The following is an 18,495-nucleotide window of genomic DNA, read 5'->3' as shown; positions in this document are numbered from 1 at the left end:
GTCACTCGCGTTAAGACTCTGGTGACGTCACCTGCAGAGCGTCACGGAGAGCCTGGAGTTCTAGGCCGATTGTATCTTTCTGAACATCTGGCAGTGCCCTCCCCAAAGGGGCTACCAGCCGTCCCCAACTGCAATGCCCATTCCTTCGCTTGTTCCTGCGCTCGCTGGGTCTGGAATGCCCTGACTCCAGGTGAGGGCCTACTTCCTTAAAGCCCCGTTGCCTTCCATCAAGGTCTAGCTCAAGTTTGACCTCCACAGAAGTTCCTGTTGATTGCTCCAGACCACAGGGCTCTCTCTCCAGGCTCCAAATGTCCATAGCCCTTTGGTCTCTGTCTTGGCCTCATATTGTCACCCTTTGCATCTCTCCACGTGCATTACTAGTGTGAGGTCTGTGAGGTAGCGTGTGTTTTGTCAGACTCCGTGCTCTCCATGTCTGTATGGTGCTCCTTGAACATTTATCTACCAACGGGGGAGACACACGAGCACTACGTATTTAAGGAATTTTCAGTATGTTTATATTTTAACGAGCTTTATTTGTAGATGTGTTATGTGGTTCTCGTAAGTGTGAAAAATAAATCTGTTATAAATAATATGCCTCATTATCTTCATTGTTTTGACACAGGAGCATTACAAAAACAACCCTAACGTGAACATAGCTCAGCTCGCTTCTGTTAAAAATACTTTAGGAAGCCCATTTTCTGTGACATAAAAAGCTTTTAATGTCATAGGTACGTGTGTGTCAGTCTCTGACATCTCAGGCCTCAAACAAAATTCAGTAACATGGTAAAGGCTAGAAAACACTATTTTTTGCAATTGCATAAAAAATGACCGTATTTAGTGAATAACTGAGGTAATTTTGCTATAATATTCAAATACTTGGATTTGGAGAAAACTATTTTTAGCACATATTATTTATTGTCTGTATTATGAATGCATCTTACCTTTCCTTTAGCTAGGATATCAGTCAAAATGGTTAGAACTAGTATGAAATATGTTAATATTTATGCTCTTCTAATAACTAATACGAACTTAATAACTAACTTAACACTTAAAGATAAAAGAAGAAAAATATTAAAGCCTCTGTAATGCACAGTATGAAGTGGGTCAAAAGCCTCAACTGTAATTTTACCTTAAGGGAAGTGTAGCTTTATGATTTTAAGGAACATTGCAGGGACTAAAGTTTGTTAAGGAAATGCCTTACAGATTATAGTGGGAAGCTCTTCTAATGAATCGGTGAATATTCTAATTATTTCTAATCAAAGTATGCGTAGTATTTCTAACATGTTTACCCTTTTTTAAAAAATGTGTATCTACTTTGAGAGAGAGAGAGAGAGAGAGAGAGAGAGAGAGAGAGAATGAGTGGGAGAGGGGCAGAGAGAGAAGGGGACAGAGGATCCAAAGCAGGTTCTGTGTTATCAACCAGGAGTCTGACACGGGGCTCGAACCCATGAACCATGAGATCATGACCTGAGCCAAAGTCAGATGCTTAACCAACTGAGCCACCTAGGTGCCCCTAACATGTTTACTCCTAAATAGCTTGTGAACATTGTTTGCATTCTCATCTGTGTGATAGAGGAAGTCCGCGTGGAGGGTCTTCTGTGTGTAATAATGCTTAAGGGAATGTCATTTTCACACATAGGTATAAGTTTTCAATAAGCACAACCTATTCACTGGGTCTGTAGCACTTTTCAGGATCAAAGACCCAACACTGTCATTCAAACCCTCCACGGACTCCTCCCACTCTGCCAGTCTCGTCTCTCATCACCTCACCTTCTGTGGGGCAGGGTGTGAAGCAGTCACGGGGCCCTAGATGTTCCAGGGCCCCTTGTGAGACAGTGCCTGGGAACAGGTTGTCCTTCTGGCCAGAGTACCTTCTCCACTGGAGCGCCTGCCACCCTGCCCGCCCAAGTGGTTATTTTGTCCTCACGCTGCTACAGTGCCTCTCCTCCAAGGACTGGACAGAGTGCCAAGGTCCTTTATGCCAGGGAGCCGAGCTCGGAGAAGTGCGCGGTCTATAGCAAAGTAACGTTAGAGAAGTGCCAAAGCCAGAGTTAGGAGAAAATAGGACCATCTGGATAAAGTGGAACCTACCAAACTGTTTTGTAATTCACAGATGCAAAAGTAGCCAGTATTTTGCCAGGTGAGCACACTGAGTATCTGGGAAGTCACTGCTTATTCCACTGACACAAAGTGTCAGCTTAGTTATCTGAAGAAGTGATCTCATCTAATTTACTTCCAGGAAGGGCGCTAAGTACTGAGAAGAGTTGGTCGTTTTGGGAGCTGGGAACTTGGTGACTGATTTCACATGTTGGCGCTCCTTGCCACGTTTTCCATTTGATCCGGGGCTCGTGCCCTCCATGCAATACTTCATGGGGATTTAGAGATACCGCTCTCTTTTGGTTATTCTACCCCTTTGGCTCCTCCTTACCAGTGTCCTTTGCTCCTCTCCCTCACCTTCCTGACTTCCAAACTTTGGAATGTCCCCAGCACGGTCTCGTCGGATTGCCAGTTGGTTTTGTTTTGTTTTGTTTTGTTTCCTATTTAACTTACTTCCTAAGTGATCACATCCTGTCCCACAGCTTTAAATAATCGTCTGAATAATGAAGACTCTGTATTTATATCCCTTATGGCTCCAGTCCTGACTGAATCCCTCCTAAACGTCAGGCCCATTTACTCAGCCTCCACTCAGCATCTGCAGTGATGTCTCCAGGCCACTGGTGCACAGCAAGCTATGCTTAACAGTTCCAGAACCGAGTTCCAGGCGATAGCTCCCCACCCTGCTCCTCCTTTCGTCCTTCCCGTGGCTGAGGTAAATAGCGACTGTATTCTTGCATTTCCTCAGGTCAGAAACTCATTTCGTCAGGTCAGAACTCATTCTTGGCTCAGTCTTCTGCATCCAGAAGGCAAACCGTCAGCCCATTGTGCAGAGTATATCCAGTCTCTCACTCTGGCTCATGACTATTTCTTTTTCTTTTTCTTAACTTATTATTTATTATTTTTATTTTTACTTATTTAATTTACATCCAAGTTAGCATCTAGTGCAACAATGATTTCAGGAGTAGATCCCTTAGTGCCCCGGACCCATGTAGCCCGTCCCCCCTCCCACCACCCCTCCCGTAACCCTCTGCTTGTTCTTGAAGACTCTCTTATGTTTTGTCCCCCTCCCTGTTTTCCTATTATTTTTGCTTCCTTTCCCTTGTGTTCACCTGTTCTGTGTGGCTCATGACTATTTCTACCATCCTGTCCAAGGCCCTACTTTCTATTGTCTGAAGAATCCTAATGGCTTCCTCAACCAGTCTTCTGGCTTCCACTTACATCACGATATGTTCTGTTCTCCATGTAGCAGCCAGAATGATTCTCTTGAAACTTAAGTTACATTTGCTCTGAGCTATTCAATGGTTTCCCGTCTCACAGAATGAGATGTAGTCTTCAGCAGGCCCCCACGGGCTCTCTACTTGCCTGGGGGGGGGGGTCTCTCTGACATTCTCCTTTTCTTGCTCATCTCTAGCAACACTAGCCTCTTCTTTTTTCCTCATTCTCCTTCCTCTGGATTTGTGCACTTTCTGTTCCCTCTGTGTGGAATTCTGTGCCCAGATATTCATATGTTGCACCCTCTTACATCATTCCAATGTCTACTGAAATGTCCCCTCATCAGAGAGGACTTCCTCATCCGAAATATTTTAGCCCATGCCACACTCCCTTTCCCTTTATCTTGTCTTATTTGTTACTGTAGTACTTATTCTCATGGTTGATATATGCATTGCTTGTTCATGTGCTGCCTGCTTACTACCTCTCTTCTAGAATTTAAGCATTCTTATGAAAAGTGTGAATGGTGTTTTTGTTTGTTTGTTTACTGCTGTAACTTCAGCACTTAGAAGAGCATAAAGCACATAAAGACAGTGCACACTGAATGGATGAATGAATGGAGATCTCATGTTATCGTCAGAATTCTTAGTATGTAACCTCAGTGCCTGTTCACTGGTCCCATAAATGTCCCTCCCTCCCGGGAAGAGTAAGGAGGAAAAGCACGTAACGTATATCCACATCGCAGGTGTCCCTTCCGAATCTGACCCGTAGTGTCCTGTGATGTCTACTGGACTCCCAGCTTCTCATGGTAGATGAGACGCTGTTTGTGTGACCCTGTCTCCAGGAGAGAGAGGAAAGTGAGGCTCTTCATGCTTCCTGACATTTTATCATCTCTTTGTTCTTCATAGCGGTGTCACACAGGGCCATAAAGATGCATCACGCTTGACTGATGTTTTTTAAAAAATGACACAGTTGATTCCAGACCATTGCAACAAAGCTAATATCGCACTAAAGTGAGCCAAATGAAATTTTTGGTTTCCCAGCGCATATAGAAGTTACGCTTCTGTGCTACACCATAGCCCGTTAAGTGTGGAGTAGCATTATGTCTAAAAAGTGCACATACCTGACCTTAAAAATACCTTATTGCTAGAGAAAAAAAAATCCTAACTGTAAGCTAATCTGAACTTGGAGTGAGTAGTAATTACTGATCACAGATCACCGTACCAAGCATAATAATAGTGCAAAAGTTTGAAATTTTATGCAAATTGCCCAAATGTGACGCAGAGACACAAAGTGAGCACATGGCGTTGGAAAATGGCACCGAAGGACTTGCTCAAGGCAGGACTGCCACCAACTTTCAGTTTGTACAAAAGGCGGTATCTGTGAAATGCAACAAAACAAGGTATGCCTGTGGAATAGTCAGGGAAAGATAAAAAAATGGACCTAAAATATTTCTTTTCCCATAGCCCAGGAAATCCCCCATTCCTACCGTTGGCCCTTGCACACAGGCTGTGCTTGTCTATTGCAAAATAATCACAGAGTGGTCACTGTCCTCTTCACCTCATCCTGCGCCTGGGGTGTCGATTTCACTCAAAGACCCATCTCCCTTCCTAAAGCCTGAGTGTAGAATAACACCAGGGGCTCTCAGGACAACTGTCCACCATTGTCCTTGGGACTTGAGATCCCCCAATCAGTCCCTGTGCTGGGCATGGGCACACCATGTCCCACTCTCTTAAGATACGTACACATGTTTATCCTTTAAATTCTCTACTCAATAATTGGCTGCCATTTCAACATCTCTCTGTCTTTCTCTATTTCACATATGTCTCAAAGACCATCATTTTTTCCCCACAAGATACTATACTTTAAACCTATAAAGAGGAAATTAAATATTTACCCCCAAATCATCAAGGCAAGTTTCTCTCATAATAGAGTCAGCGTATTATTATAAAGAACAATGTGTACTTTTTTTTTTCTTTCAACTCTTCAAAGATGTTGTTCTTGTTTTTTAAAAATTTTTAAGTTTATTTATTTATTTTAAGAGAGAGATAGAGAGTGAGCAGGGGAGGGGCAAAGAGAGAGGGAGAAAGAGAGACAATCCCAGGTAGGTTCTGCACTGTCCGGTCAGAGCCCGATGCGGGGCTTGAATTCACGAAACGTAAGATCATGACCTGAGCAGAAAGCAAGATTCAGAGGCCTAACCAACTAAGCCACCCAGACACCCCTCAAAGATGTTGTTCTGTTGTCTTCCGCTTTCATGATTTCTGATGAGAGGTTTGTGACCTGTGACCTTCTTTCTTCCTTCCTTCCTTCCCTCCCTCCCTCCTTCCTTCCTTCCTTCCTTCCTTCCTTCCTTCCTTCCTTCCTTCCTTGTGTCTCCCTACTCCCCGACTGCTTTTAGGACTTTTTTCTTTGTCACTGTTTTTTTTAACGATTTGATTCTGATTTGTCTTGGAATAGTTTTCTTTATGTTTCTTTTGCTTTCGCTTCATTGTACTTCTTAGCTCTGTAAACTAACAGTTTTAACAAATCTGGAAATGTTTCAGCTTCTATTTCTTCAAATTACACATATGTTAGACTGTGTGATAGTATTTTACAGGTCACTGATACTCTGTTTCTTTCTTTTTTCAGTCCCTTTTTAATCTATGTACTTCACTTCAGTGTTCTATTAAGTTCCATGATCTTTTCTTTTGTAGTGTCCTATCTTCTGTTAATTCCATCCAGTATATTTTCACTTAAGATACTGTATTTTCATTGCTAGAAGTTAGGTTTGATTTTTTTTTTATCTTCCATTTCTTTATTCATTGTGCTTCTACCTTTTGAACATGTGGAATATATCTAATTAGCTGTCTACAGTATCTGTCATTTCTGGGTCTGTTTCTTTTGAATGATTGTTCCCTCACCCATGTTTCATATCTCCCTGTTTATTCTATGCATGGCCATTTCTGAATAAATGCAAGACATGAATTTTAAGTGTCATAGATACTAGGAGTTGCCTGGGTGGCTCTGTCGGTTAAGCGTCCAACTTTGGCTCAGGTCATGATCTAACGGTTCTTGGGTTTGAGCCCCGCATTGGGCTCTGTGCTGACAGCTCAGAGCCTGGAGCCTGCTTCGGATTCTGTGTCTCCCTGTCTGTCTGCTCTTCCCCCACTCTTGCTCTCTCTCTCTCTCTGTCTCTGTCTCTGTCTCTCAAAAATAAATAAACATTAAAAAAAATTTAAGTGTCATGGATACTAGATTTTATTGTATTCTTTAGTTTTAGGCTTTACTGTGGCATGTAGTAAGTTGCTCAGAAAAATGAGTTTTCAAGACTTGTTGTTAAGCTTTGTTAAGGTAAAATCAGGAGTGGCATTTAATTTAAGATAATATAATGCACTTCTAATTAAAACAATAACCTTTATTTTTTTAAGTTTATTATTTTTTTTTTATTTTGAGAGAGAGAGCAGGGAAGGTCAGAGAGAGAAAAAGAGAGAGAGAATCCCAGTCAGGCTCTGCATCGTCATTGTGGAGCCCTGCACAGGACTTGAACTCATGAACCGTGAGATCATGACCTGAGCCGAAACCAAGAGTCAGATGCTTAACCAACTGAGCCACCCAGGTGCCCCAGAAGGCTATAACCTTTAAAGACCCTATTCAATTGTCCATGTGTTACAAGATCTCCTCACTCTTGCATGTGGGAACAGACTTCCATATCTTGTGGGAGCCCTGGGCATTATTCAGCTTATTGTTCCTTAGCTTTCTTTTTCATCTCTCATCTTCACTTCAGCAGTTGCCTCTTACACATGCTGAGATTAGTACTCAACCAAATACTCCAGGAGACCCCCATGTGGCTCTCTGAAGCATTCTTGTTCTCTCTGTGAAACTCCCTCCTCTCTTTTATTCTTGCCTGCAAATTCCAGTCTCTTTAGCTTCCCTGAACTTTGATCTCTTGTCTTTTTAATCTAGTGAGACTGTCCAGTCTGCGTGGGCTTTCTCCTCCTTGCACGTGACCTGGAAACGGCCATGGACGGAGAACGGGAGACTCTCTGGCAGAGTTCACCTCATTGATTCCTTTTCTCTTGGGAATTTTCATCCTACACGGTGACTCTTGCTCAGTTTTTTGAGTTATTTAGGGCAGGACATGGCCAGAAGTAGAAGTTCCATTCGTTAGAAGTCTGGCAGAAATTTAGTTGTGAGAAATTCTGAACCTGTACATGGGTTAGCAAAAATTGCTTTTTCTTGGCATTGCTCTTTGATTTGAAGCAGTAAAGACTGTGTATGTTCTATTTCATAGCCATTGATAGTCTCTTAGAATAAATTATTTTTAGCACTCATAAATAAGTAGGGTTAAATATGCACCACAAATATTTGTGAAGAAGTGATGTGCCACCCAAGTGGGTTATAACAACATGTGGAATACTCCCGATTTCATTTGAAGTAAGATGCTTCAAGAATGTTTCGAGATGTTTCAAGAATACTACTAGGAAACAAACCTAATTACCTGAGGTGAATATCAGGCCATTCACATTCATTCATTCACTCCATCAACAAATATTGAGGACTCAAAGATGAGTAGAACATGGTTGCTACTGTTTGTGAATACTGTAGTTTATAAGGGGAGTCAGACATACAAACCATTAACTGTAACATGGTAGGATATAGTAGGATTGGAGGGTAAGGACATTGGTGGAGGAATGTGTTAAGTGCCACAGAAATGCAGAGAAAGAGAGCTAGAAAGGGAAGGAAATTGAATCTCTTTTATGGAAGGCATCCTTTCCATCATCTATTCACTCACTCATTCATTCATTCACTCATTCATTCATTCAGGTAACGTGATTAGGCACCAATAGTATGCTCTGTACTGTTAAGTCCCAACAATACAGTTCCTCCTCTAGGAGAGAAATGGCAATTCGATAAGCAATTGCAATTCAGTGCAATAGGTGGAGTGGCTGAGATGTGCACAGGGGACCATAGAAGTGGAGAGGAGGGGCATCTCATCTCAGAAGCAAGTGGTCAGAGAATGCCTCCAGAGGAGACCGGGCCTTGGGGAGGGGAAGGGCTTGCAAGAGAGCGTCACCGTTCGGGAACTGTCAGGTACACGGGGTGGCTAGAACATGGGTGTCGAAGAGGAGCTATCAGTGGGGAGGAGGCTGGGGAGAGAGGTGGGGGCATATCTTCAAAGACTGTATTCTCTGTTGTCAATTGGAAGGAAATGGGAAGCATCAGCAGATTGTGTGTGTGTCTACGTACACTGAGGACATAGTGACAGATTTATGTTTTGGGAAGTTCACTCCAGTGGTAAAGTGAAGGACAGAGTGGAGGGAAGTGAAATTGGAAGCAACGAAATTAATCTGAAAGCTGAGCTAATCTGGTAATCCAGGAGACAAATCATGATGAACTGCACTGAGGGAATAGTGGAGGGACTGGAGATAAGACAAGAAGCAGAGGGATTGGGGAAGTATTTAGAAGATAAAACAAAAGGACTCAGTGCCTAATTGGATATAGAGAGCGAAGAAGGGGATTGAGTCTGTGATGACTTCCAATTTTCTGACCTGTTGGACTCATCGTATTCACTAAGAGTTATGGCTCCTAAAAGGCATTGCCTACCCTGAGGAGAACTCAAAACAACCCACAGAGGTGCACAAAAAAAATAGCAGAATTCCATTTATACTTTCTCTCAATATTTTTAGTTTCTATTTGTATGTGTCTTACAAAGTATATAGCAAACTAATATAGTAGTATGTGTATATACTTTATAACTAAATGAGTATCAATATATTGTAGGGTATGCTCAAATATTTCATTATAGGGTATATGATCAAAAAGTTGGGAGACATCTTAGTAAACGATCACAAAAGTAACAATATTTGGTAGTTATGGGGAATTTGAGATGCCTATAGAACATCCAGGCAGTAATTTCTCATGGGCAAAAAGAGTCTAAATCAGACAAGAGTGTCCAGTAGAACTTTCTGTGATCATGCAAAATGTTCTAAAGATGTGCTGTCCAGTAGGGAGGCCAGTAGCCACGTGTGGCTATTGAGTACCTGAAAGATGGCTAGAGCAGCTGAGGAACTGAAATTTTTAACTTTGTTTAAATTTAATTTATTTATGTTTAAATAGCGATGTGTAGCTAATGGCTACCATGGCTGGAAGCACTGATCTAAAACTTTGAAGGAGACCTGGGCCCTCATTAATTGAGTGCTTTCACTGGCTAAGCATTTTACCTACATTTTTAAGCAATTTAATGATCCCATCTACCCTCTGCAGTAGACAGAATTATAAAAGAAAAGAATAAATTCTTCCTTACTCTATCCTTCTGATGGTTAAAGTTCATATTGTGTGGAAGAATATACTTGCTCTGAAATCTGTATGTGTGCTTTCTAAATATTCTCTATTGGTAGAGATTTATGCATCTTTCACTGACAATTTCATATTTTGCTTTCAGGTGGTTTGCTCTGTTACAGATTCAAATATGTATTATTTTAATACTTTATAAATATGACTGTAGTCTTCTGGACCCATTACCAAAACAGGTAAGTGTTTTTGGAATTTTGAATACCATGGCTTTCAAATGTGGTATAAATTCTAACCCCTTAGTTTTAATTACTAGAGATGAGCTGCTAATTTCCTCACCTAGACTTGATTTTAACGGGGGTCTTACATGAAACCAGACTGAGAAGATAGCCCCTTAATTCCCTTACTTCCGGGTCTAATGTATGTGCCACAGTGTCACAAGACGGGGACCAAATAGCAGTGTTTCCACATTTACAGTGTTAAGGAGCTCCTCAGTGAATTTACCAATTTTGACCCTGTTCCCTGTGCTAAATAGACATGGCCTTGATGTTGGGCTTGTTTCCCTAGAGAGGCACGTCTGTGAGTCCAAAAGTGACCCATCAGTTTTGGAGGCAAGTCATAGCCCTTGGTCCATTTGGGAAGCAATACCATAGCAGAAAGCAGCAAAGACAGTGAGCAGCAGTAAAGACAGTAAACAGAAGTGAAAAGACCTTATTCCTTCCTCTGACCATTCAATATTCTAGTCATTTAACTCCTCTGTGTTTCTGCAGGCCTGTTCTCCTAGACCAGTGGCTTTCAAACTGGGGCAAGCATCAGAATGACCTGGGGAGGTGGGGGGCATTTTAGAACACAGAATACTGGGCCCCACCCCTAGAGTACCTGATCTAGGATATCTAGGGAGGGGCTCAGTAATTTGCATTTGTAACCAATTTCCAGTGGTGCTAATGCTGCTGATCTGGATAACACACTTTGAGGACCACTGTCCTAGGTGATAAGGGAAAGTTCAATTAATTTCAAATGTTTGGAAGTCATTTTGAAGATTCTGGATAAAAGGTGCTGTTTCAACTGAGGATGAAGCTCAGAAATCAAGCATTGCAATTTCAGGGCTATTCACATGGCATATTGTGCTTTGATTTACTCTTGATATAATAAGGCTAATGTATGGAGGGATAAATAAAACTCTTGGGTGACATTTCAATAGAAATTATGTAAGTGCCTAAGTGACACAGACAATGTTGTATTACTCATAAATATGCACATTTCGGCACTTTCCCCTGATTTCTTTTGCACTTCTATTTTGAGTACAAGTAACTACCAGGATGAAAAGCCCTCAAAATCCTACCATGGAAGGGAAATCAAAAAACCTGTCACAAAGGTTCTTAGCACGTATGGTTTCATTGTCAAAATGAAGATCAGGGCCAGGCGTATACTCCCCAAATGCTAGTTCCTGATCCACTGAGTTAGATGTCACAGTTTTGCCCAGGACTGATTCCCCCTCCAAATATTTTACCACCAGTGAGAGGACATGAGAATCCTTATCAGATTAGAAGGAGGACGTTTGTCCAAACCCCGTAACACCTAAGCCTAGAGGTCTGTAATTTTGACCAGTTCCTTAGGCAAGATTTTGCCCAGTCCTTTTTCCTAGCTAAGAATTCCATTAGTTATATTTATCATACTATTCTACACACATCCTATTTCTGTTTTGACACTACTAAGAACATTTTTGGGAGAAATATCTCAAAAAAAGAAATGTTATCTCAGTTTAGAAAAAGTCTATGTCTAAGTGAATTCTCAGGATCTCAAGTGGCATTTCACGTCGCAATTCTCATTCTAGAAAGAGATCGATTAAAATTACTTAATTATTGGACTTATTTTAATAAATTGCAAAATGAGGTGATCAAAAAAAATGCAGGAAACGGCCTTCACAGTACCGGGCTCTTGTAGAGTTGGGAGGGGATGGGTTGCCAGGGCATGTTCTGAACACTCTTTTGTCAAGTACAAGGGCATCGCTGGGCTTGGAAATCAGCTTCCCCAAAGAAATATACTTGTCGTAGTAGCAAAAATCAAACGCTAGAATCCCCAATTTTAATTTTTCAAAAGCCCTGTGCTTTATTTTACCTCAAAGCGTCTTAGGAAATTAATTTCAGCTCTCACTGAGAAGCAAACAATGAGCTTTACAAGATCTGTGACCGGGGAGCAGTGTCCAGATACTGACAATGAGAGCTATTCGTTTGGGGCATTTATAAGACCAACTTCAATTGTCTTGCCAAAACAAGCACATTTTTGCTAACGCTGTGGAGTTTTTCTCATTCGGTTGGTTGGCTTTGTTCCATTTTGCCTTTTGGGGGGGGTCACGGATCCTTAAATAATCTCACAAAACCTATGGATCCCTTTCTAGAAAAGAACATAACTTTCCATACACACAAATTTGCCGTTGCATCTTCAAGGAGTCCCTGGTAACCCTGCAACTCATCCTCTTAACTCCCCTAAGAACGTCCTTATTAAGAAGCCCATTCTGTGCCTTGTTGTGTTCAAACTTGACCATAGACTGAGGATTTAAATTGAACTGATTACCATTTCCTTGCTCTTCACTATCCCTCAGCCCTCAAGGCTGATAGAACAGGTTGCAAATGTTCTTTTCCTTGAATGGAAGGCTAAAAAATGATGCCTGACATTTTGAAACGCATCAAGCAAATACTTCCACTCTTTCAAATCTAGACTCTGTACCTTTTAGAGGTCATCACCACTGAATAAACCTTTGGTCTAATACTGTTGGCTTATGTCTCTTGATGTCTGTATTTCTTCTCCATTTCTGCTTTTAGAGTTCTCTCCATTTGGTAGGTGTCCAACAGCCAGAAGGACAATGCCACATTGAATTTAAACAGAGAAAATGACATCGGTTGGGCCTAAGGAGGGCCAGGGCCTTCTGGAAGAGTGATTGCCCCCATCCACTAGCCTGGAAGCATCTAGACCTGAGCTCTACTGGTTAACTTTGTTTTAGGATTTAATTCAAGAGAATGTCGAAATGGTAGGTGTGTTTGGTAACGTAAGAGTAGACCCAGAATCAGACATCACTCTCACTGATATAGAGACCTGAAAAGTGGTTTATAGAAGATGTTTAAATGATTCAAACAAAAGAGGCACTTCTTAAGAAGTTGTAGTTTGGTTTCATGCATAACTGTATTAAAGCTGTAAATAGACATAATGCCATTTGAATGAAAATCTGAGTAAATAGTGAAGGCAACATGCTTAAATTTCTGTTTTGAAAAAGGCTAAAAGTCTTCGACTCTAAAAAAAATGTTGAACGATAATTTCTGGAAATTTTCTACTTTTCTTATATGATCCTTAAGTGGCAATTGGAATTCTTAAGCTGTAGTAATATAATTCTTTATGGGAAACATGTCCAGTGCTGAAAGGGTGGGTAAAATGATAGCTTTCTAAGACCTGGAGCATGTCTTACACTCATTCTGTGCTCAGCTCCACCTAGGGCAGCACTCTCTATAAGGTTTATTCAGTAAAGGTGTGCTGACTGATATCTCGATTTGTATTTTAATGAAGGTGAAAGCACTCTTTCGATCGAAGGTGTTGGTAATTATGGGTTAGGACGTAATATTTTTGTTAATGTATAGAAACACAAAGAAAATGATCTCAAGGCCAGTAACAGCATCTGAACCGATTACTTAGGACTTCTATCTGAAATGTGTACTATGAAATCCCGAAAAGAAATCCGGTGATGCCCACGGGAAATGTGTGATGCTAGTAATAGAGCGATCGGTGATGTCATGATGTGACTTCTATTCAGTAAAATGCTGCTTGCCTCCTTTATTTCACAATAAATAAGCTTTGAGTGCATGTCGTCCTCTGGATTATTTGCTCCCCTGTGCTAGAACTACCCTGCGGAGTTGATAATGACTGCTTACTCATCTATTTCCTACCAATGAGCGGATGACTCCCTAGGAGAAAATTAAGTACTCTGGAGTGCATTAACTCTTCCAGACTAATCCAGCGATTCTGAAGCTTAGCTCCCGGCTCGCAGCTTAGCTTAAGCAGGTTGGGGGTCCGGAGACAGGAAGGGCTGACGGAAGCAGTGTAGAAGTCCACAGCAGACCTGAGCCTTGCAGACCAAACGTGGCAGGCTCTGCTAAAAATGGCGGGAGTGTTCTTAGGGCACGCTGGGCCTCCTGAACAGCTGAGGCCCACAGCGAAACACTGTATTTGCCTATAATGTACACTTCAGCTGAATTTGTAGCCACTCAGGGCTAGTGTTTATCTCCATATTCTTGCTGGGTAAGGATGAATGTTAGCTGACAAGCTTATGCGCTTTAAAAAAGGATGTAGACTCGGGAGATCTGTTGACCATAAAAATGATAAAAATAAAATAATGGTAAAAGAAATACACTTGGAGGTCCTGTATCTTTTTATTTCCCTAGGCTGGGACTCTATATTATAGATCTAAATCACTGCTCTCTCCAGGGTAGAGTTTAAAGTAGCTGGCTCTCCCTTTCAGCGGGGTGTATTCAGAACTCAGTATTGCCCTCTTCCGGTAGGTCGGGCGTTCAGCTGTGGCAGTGGCTACATCAGCTTTAGTGAGAACATAGCCTCCATGTTGTCAGCCATTATCCAAATTTGTTTCTTTTAGGCCTCAACCAACCAACCAAACCTTTTGCCATTGACCAAGAGTCTATGTATATTCTTACCTCAGCCTATTTCTGCCTCCACACAAAGAACACGGCCGAGCGTACTGCTCAAAACGCTGGGAAAACTTCCCCTCACCGCTGTCTTTTAGGGGCATCCCTGAAGGTGGCTGAGTGGGGTAGAAGTCAGTTCGTTCCATCGTATCAAGCCGATCTATATGTCATCCAAGCCTGTGATTTGTTTCTCTTCTGTCAGCTAGTCATGCCCAATGGGCCAACGGTGTGAATCGAGAGAGATACATCGGCAAAACAGAGGTAAGTGAAGGAGTGTTATGTAATTGACTTCTGGTCCTGTTCCAACCTGATCCCAAATGTATCCTAGCCATTGTATAATGGGTTGCTGCCAAGCCCACCTGGTATTTTACTTCATAAATAGAACAGTACTCAGCTCATCACGGGAAGTCTGGTCGAGTATTCACTCGGCACGTTCAGGCATCAGAGACTGAGCAGTGTGTCGGGAGCTGCTTTTCAAATGACAAATGGTTTTCACCTGCAGAAGGCATGCTCATGCTCTGGAATCCTAAAGATGTATCCATCTACCTATTGGCCCATCACCACTGGGAGTGGTAGTGCTGGAAGTGGAATCAGAGCTTGAAGATGCTCCCGGGGAGCTGACAGGGGAGGCGAGAGTAATCTTTGCTTGCAGTTGATGAACTTGAAGGCATGTCCTTGTAGGGTGGCCTTGCACGGAGGCACAAGATGGCAGAGTCCTTGTTGTTTGGATAGAAGTCCAGAAAGGACTCCGGTGTCAAGTGCTTGTCGAGATCCGGGTTGATGTTGAACTTGTCGCCCAATCTTAGGAGGCAGGTTGTCAAAGTTGTAGTGGGTCTTGTAGTTTTTCTACTTGAAGCCTGTGTAAACGCAGTTGAAGAATAGACTTTCGGGGCGCCTGGGTGGCACAGCAGGTTAAGCGTCCGACTCTTGGTTGCGGCTCAGGTCATGATCTCACAGTTTGTGAGTTCTGGCCCCACATCGGACTCCATGCTGACAGCATGGAGCCTGCCTGGAATTCTCTCTCTCTCTCTCTCTCTCTCTCTCTCTCTCTCTGTCCCTACCCTGCTCTCTCTGTCTCTCAAAATAAGTAAACTTAAAAAGGAAAAAAGAAGAGAAGAGAAAAGAAAAGAAAAGGAAAGGAAAGGAAAGGAAAGGAAAGGAAAAAGAAAAGAGAAGAATAGACTTGCTGTTGCACAAGCAGTATGCTAAAGAAGGCACAGGAGGAAAGAGACAGAGACACATACATAACACAGAAGGGGTTTTCCTGTGAAGGGGAGAAAAGGGAGAGTGGCGCTTGGAAGGGGACACGAAAGGACTTCCTTCCTCCCTCCATCCCTCCTTCCTACTTTCTTCCCTTCCTCCTTCCCTTTGTTCCCTTCCCTCTCTTTTTCTCTCTCTCTCCCTCCCTTTCTTAGATGCAGGGAAGACACTAGCATGTTCCAGTGCTTTGGGAAGAAGCCTGTAGAGAGAGATACATTGAAATAAGAGACAATAGAGAAGATAGTTTTTCATGCAAAACCTCTCAGATGGGAGGTATTGGGACAGAGAGCCTATGCACAGGAATTAGCTGTAGACCGGAGGCAGGAAGGTCACATATTCCACCCTTAAAGAAGCAAGGAGGAAGGACTCAGGTAAGGGCAGTAGCAGGAAACTGAGCAAATTCTCATTTCACAGATTTTATTTTCCGTGTCAAGAGGTAGGGGAGTTATTTCCTGGGAGTGAGGGAATGGAGAAGTGGGGGCAGCGGGGAGGGGAGGGGAGATATTTTCATGATGAAATACCATGGCAGTTTGTGGTGTGAGCTCTGAAGGGACTTCTAGCCTGCAGGACAGCTGGAAGAACAGGATTAATGCAATCGGGATCTTGATCATTGGATGAATGTGTTCAAGAGAGGTTAAGTGCGGCTGAGGGTAACCTAAGAGTGCCAGGCAGAGAGGGAAGGAAGAAGAGGCAGAAAAAGGCTGAAAAGAAGAAACAATCAGTCACGGGGCGCCTGGGTGGCTCAGTCGATTCGGCGTCCGGCTTCGGCTCAGGTCACGATCTCGCAGTCCGTGGGTTGGAGCCCCACATCGGGCTCTGTGCTGACAGCTCGGAGCCTGGAGCCTGCTTCGGATTCTGTGTCTTCCTCTCTCTCTCTCTCTCTGCCCCTCCTCAGCTTGCACTCTGTGTGTGTGTGTGTGTGTGTGTGTGTGTGTGTGTCTCAAAAGTAAATAAACATTAAAAAAGTTAAAAAGTAACAACAAAAAAGAAACAGTCAGGAAACTGGGCTCCATGTGGAGTCGAAGAATAAAAGTAGTGGGAGCAAATAGTGAGAAACCCAGCAGAGGGCTGTGGTCACAGGACGGACCGTCTTGATGGCAAGTTTCAGAGGACAAGCAGTTGGGGCGGGATGAGAACGTCCGAGGGGAGGCGTGCGAGGGGAGGCTGGCCGGGCACTTAGGTGAAGAGAATGAAATTCCGACTGTGGTTGTGATCGTGTCTTAATACAGACGTGCAGAACATCCTCCTGGAGGCAGCTGTTGTAGCACGTGTGGTAATAGGAGTTAACCCTCCCTCTCCTTGTTCCGAGGACAGAAATGGGCGCAGATTATGACTCCAGTTTCCCTTGGCAGCCTGCGAGCAGAAGTGAGCGTGCGTGTGTTTACTGACAGGATAGCAGAACTCGGTGGTGGTGCCCCCCGGAAACCTGTAACTGAAGCAGGAAATGGGGGAGGGGGCGGGAAGGGCCATTAACACTTAAATTGAGAAGTCACCTGCTGAAACCCAAGTGTCCACATGTAGTTGGAGATCACACTCCTCAGACTTACAAGTCACTGTGAGATTTCAGTGTGACAAAAAGGAAGCGTCTTCGTCCATCCGGGCTGCTGTAACAAAATGCCAAGAGACTGGGTGGCTTAGAAACCACAGACATGTATTTCTCACCGTTCAGGAGGCTGGGAAGTCCGGGATGAAGGCCCCGGCATGGTGGCATTCAGGGAGGGCCCTCTAGCAGGTGCATAGCCAGCCCCTCCTAGCTGCGTCCACAGACGGTGGAGGGGATAGAGTCAGTGATATTGGGATGGTAATGTAACCGGGTGGATGGTAGCTACCCTTGTGGGGAGCACGGCGTAATGTATATGTCAAATCACTGCGTTGTACATCTGAAAAGAACGCGATGTCGTATGTCAATTACACTCAAAAGGAAGGAAAAAAAAAACCCTCCCCACAAATGCTCCTCTGGGTTCCACGCCTCTTGGTAGAGCAGGCCGGGAGCTGGTGGTCGTCTCTGAATATCCCCATGAGAGTGGACCATTGCACCCAGCTTTTATCAGCACAGTATCTTTTGTTTTAGAATAGACGTTCCCAGGGACCACTGGGTGGCTCAGTTGGTGAATCATCCAACTCTTGATTTGGGCTCAGGTCATGATCTCATGATCGTGAGATCGAGCCTTGCATTGGGCTTTGTCTGCGCTGGGCATGGGGCCTGCTTTAGATTCTCCGTCTCCCCCTCTCTCTCTTCCCCTCCCCACTCATGCACTGTCTCTCAAAAAAAAAAATAGAATAAATATCCCCATGATCTGGTTTTGGGTAATTAAAGTAAACTTTAATTAGAGTTTTGTTGTTAGCTTTATAATCTCATTTTTTGCTAGTTTAATAAATGGCTAGAGGTTGTTGCTGACACGGGTACAACTGGTTTTAACTGCCTGTTTTCTTAACAAAATGCCTGTTACTTTCTAGAAACCAACAATCTGACCTTTGTCACCTGAGCAGTTACTATATGGCACTCACTTGGCCAAGCACGTCTCACCCATCCATTTACTTTGGTCTCATAAACACATTCAGTCCCATGTGTTCACTTTGTTTCTATCATTATCCCTATTTTACAAGTGAGAGAAATGGAGCTTGGAGAGACTGGGTGAGATCACACAACTGCTAAGTGGCAGAGGCGGGATTTGAACCCAGGGCGTCTGGCTGCAGAACATGTCCTCCTAACATCAGCCAGCACTGTATCCTTCCAAAAAAGACAATGGTACCCACAGGTGACAGCACCTTTGACCTTGGTGTCATCAGAATCCACACTCTGGGTTCTCTCTTACCTCTTAGGTAAAATGTGGCTAATTTGCGGTGTAGCCTACTTTACAAATAGAGGAGAAGGACTCCTCGTGGTGCCAATTTCCTTCCTTCTCGGCTTCCTTCTCCACCCCGCCCCGACCCTCATGAGAACCTTGCAAGTGACTGGCCTAGAGTT

General features: G+C 43.2%; 1 protein-coding gene across 1 annotated transcript in view; it reads left to right on the top strand.

The window, feature by feature from the left end:
- LOC122489590 (24-hydroxycholesterol 7-alpha-hydroxylase) overlaps positions 1-13,431 on the top strand; it is a 94,928-nt gene extending 81,497 nt beyond the window's left edge. Inside the window, exons 11-12 of the mRNA XM_043591588.1 lie at positions 9,731-9,818; positions 12,402-13,431. Coding sequence (XP_043447523.1) covers positions 9,731-9,818; positions 12,402-12,473 — 160 coding nt within the window. The 3' untranslated portion in view covers positions 12,474-13,431. The remainder of the gene's footprint in view (positions 1-9,730; positions 9,819-12,401) is intronic.
- Positions 13,432-18,495: the final 5,064 nt, after the last annotated feature.

This window comes from Prionailurus bengalensis, chromosome B2, assembly GCF_016509475.1.
Source record: "Prionailurus bengalensis isolate Pbe53 chromosome B2, Fcat_Pben_1.1_paternal_pri, whole genome shotgun sequence".
NCBI classification, from domain to species: Eukaryota; Metazoa; Chordata; class Mammalia; order Carnivora; family Felidae; genus Prionailurus; species Prionailurus bengalensis.
The sequence above is the reverse complement of the archived record's forward strand: the minus strand, read 5'-3'. Positions and strand labels throughout refer to the sequence as shown.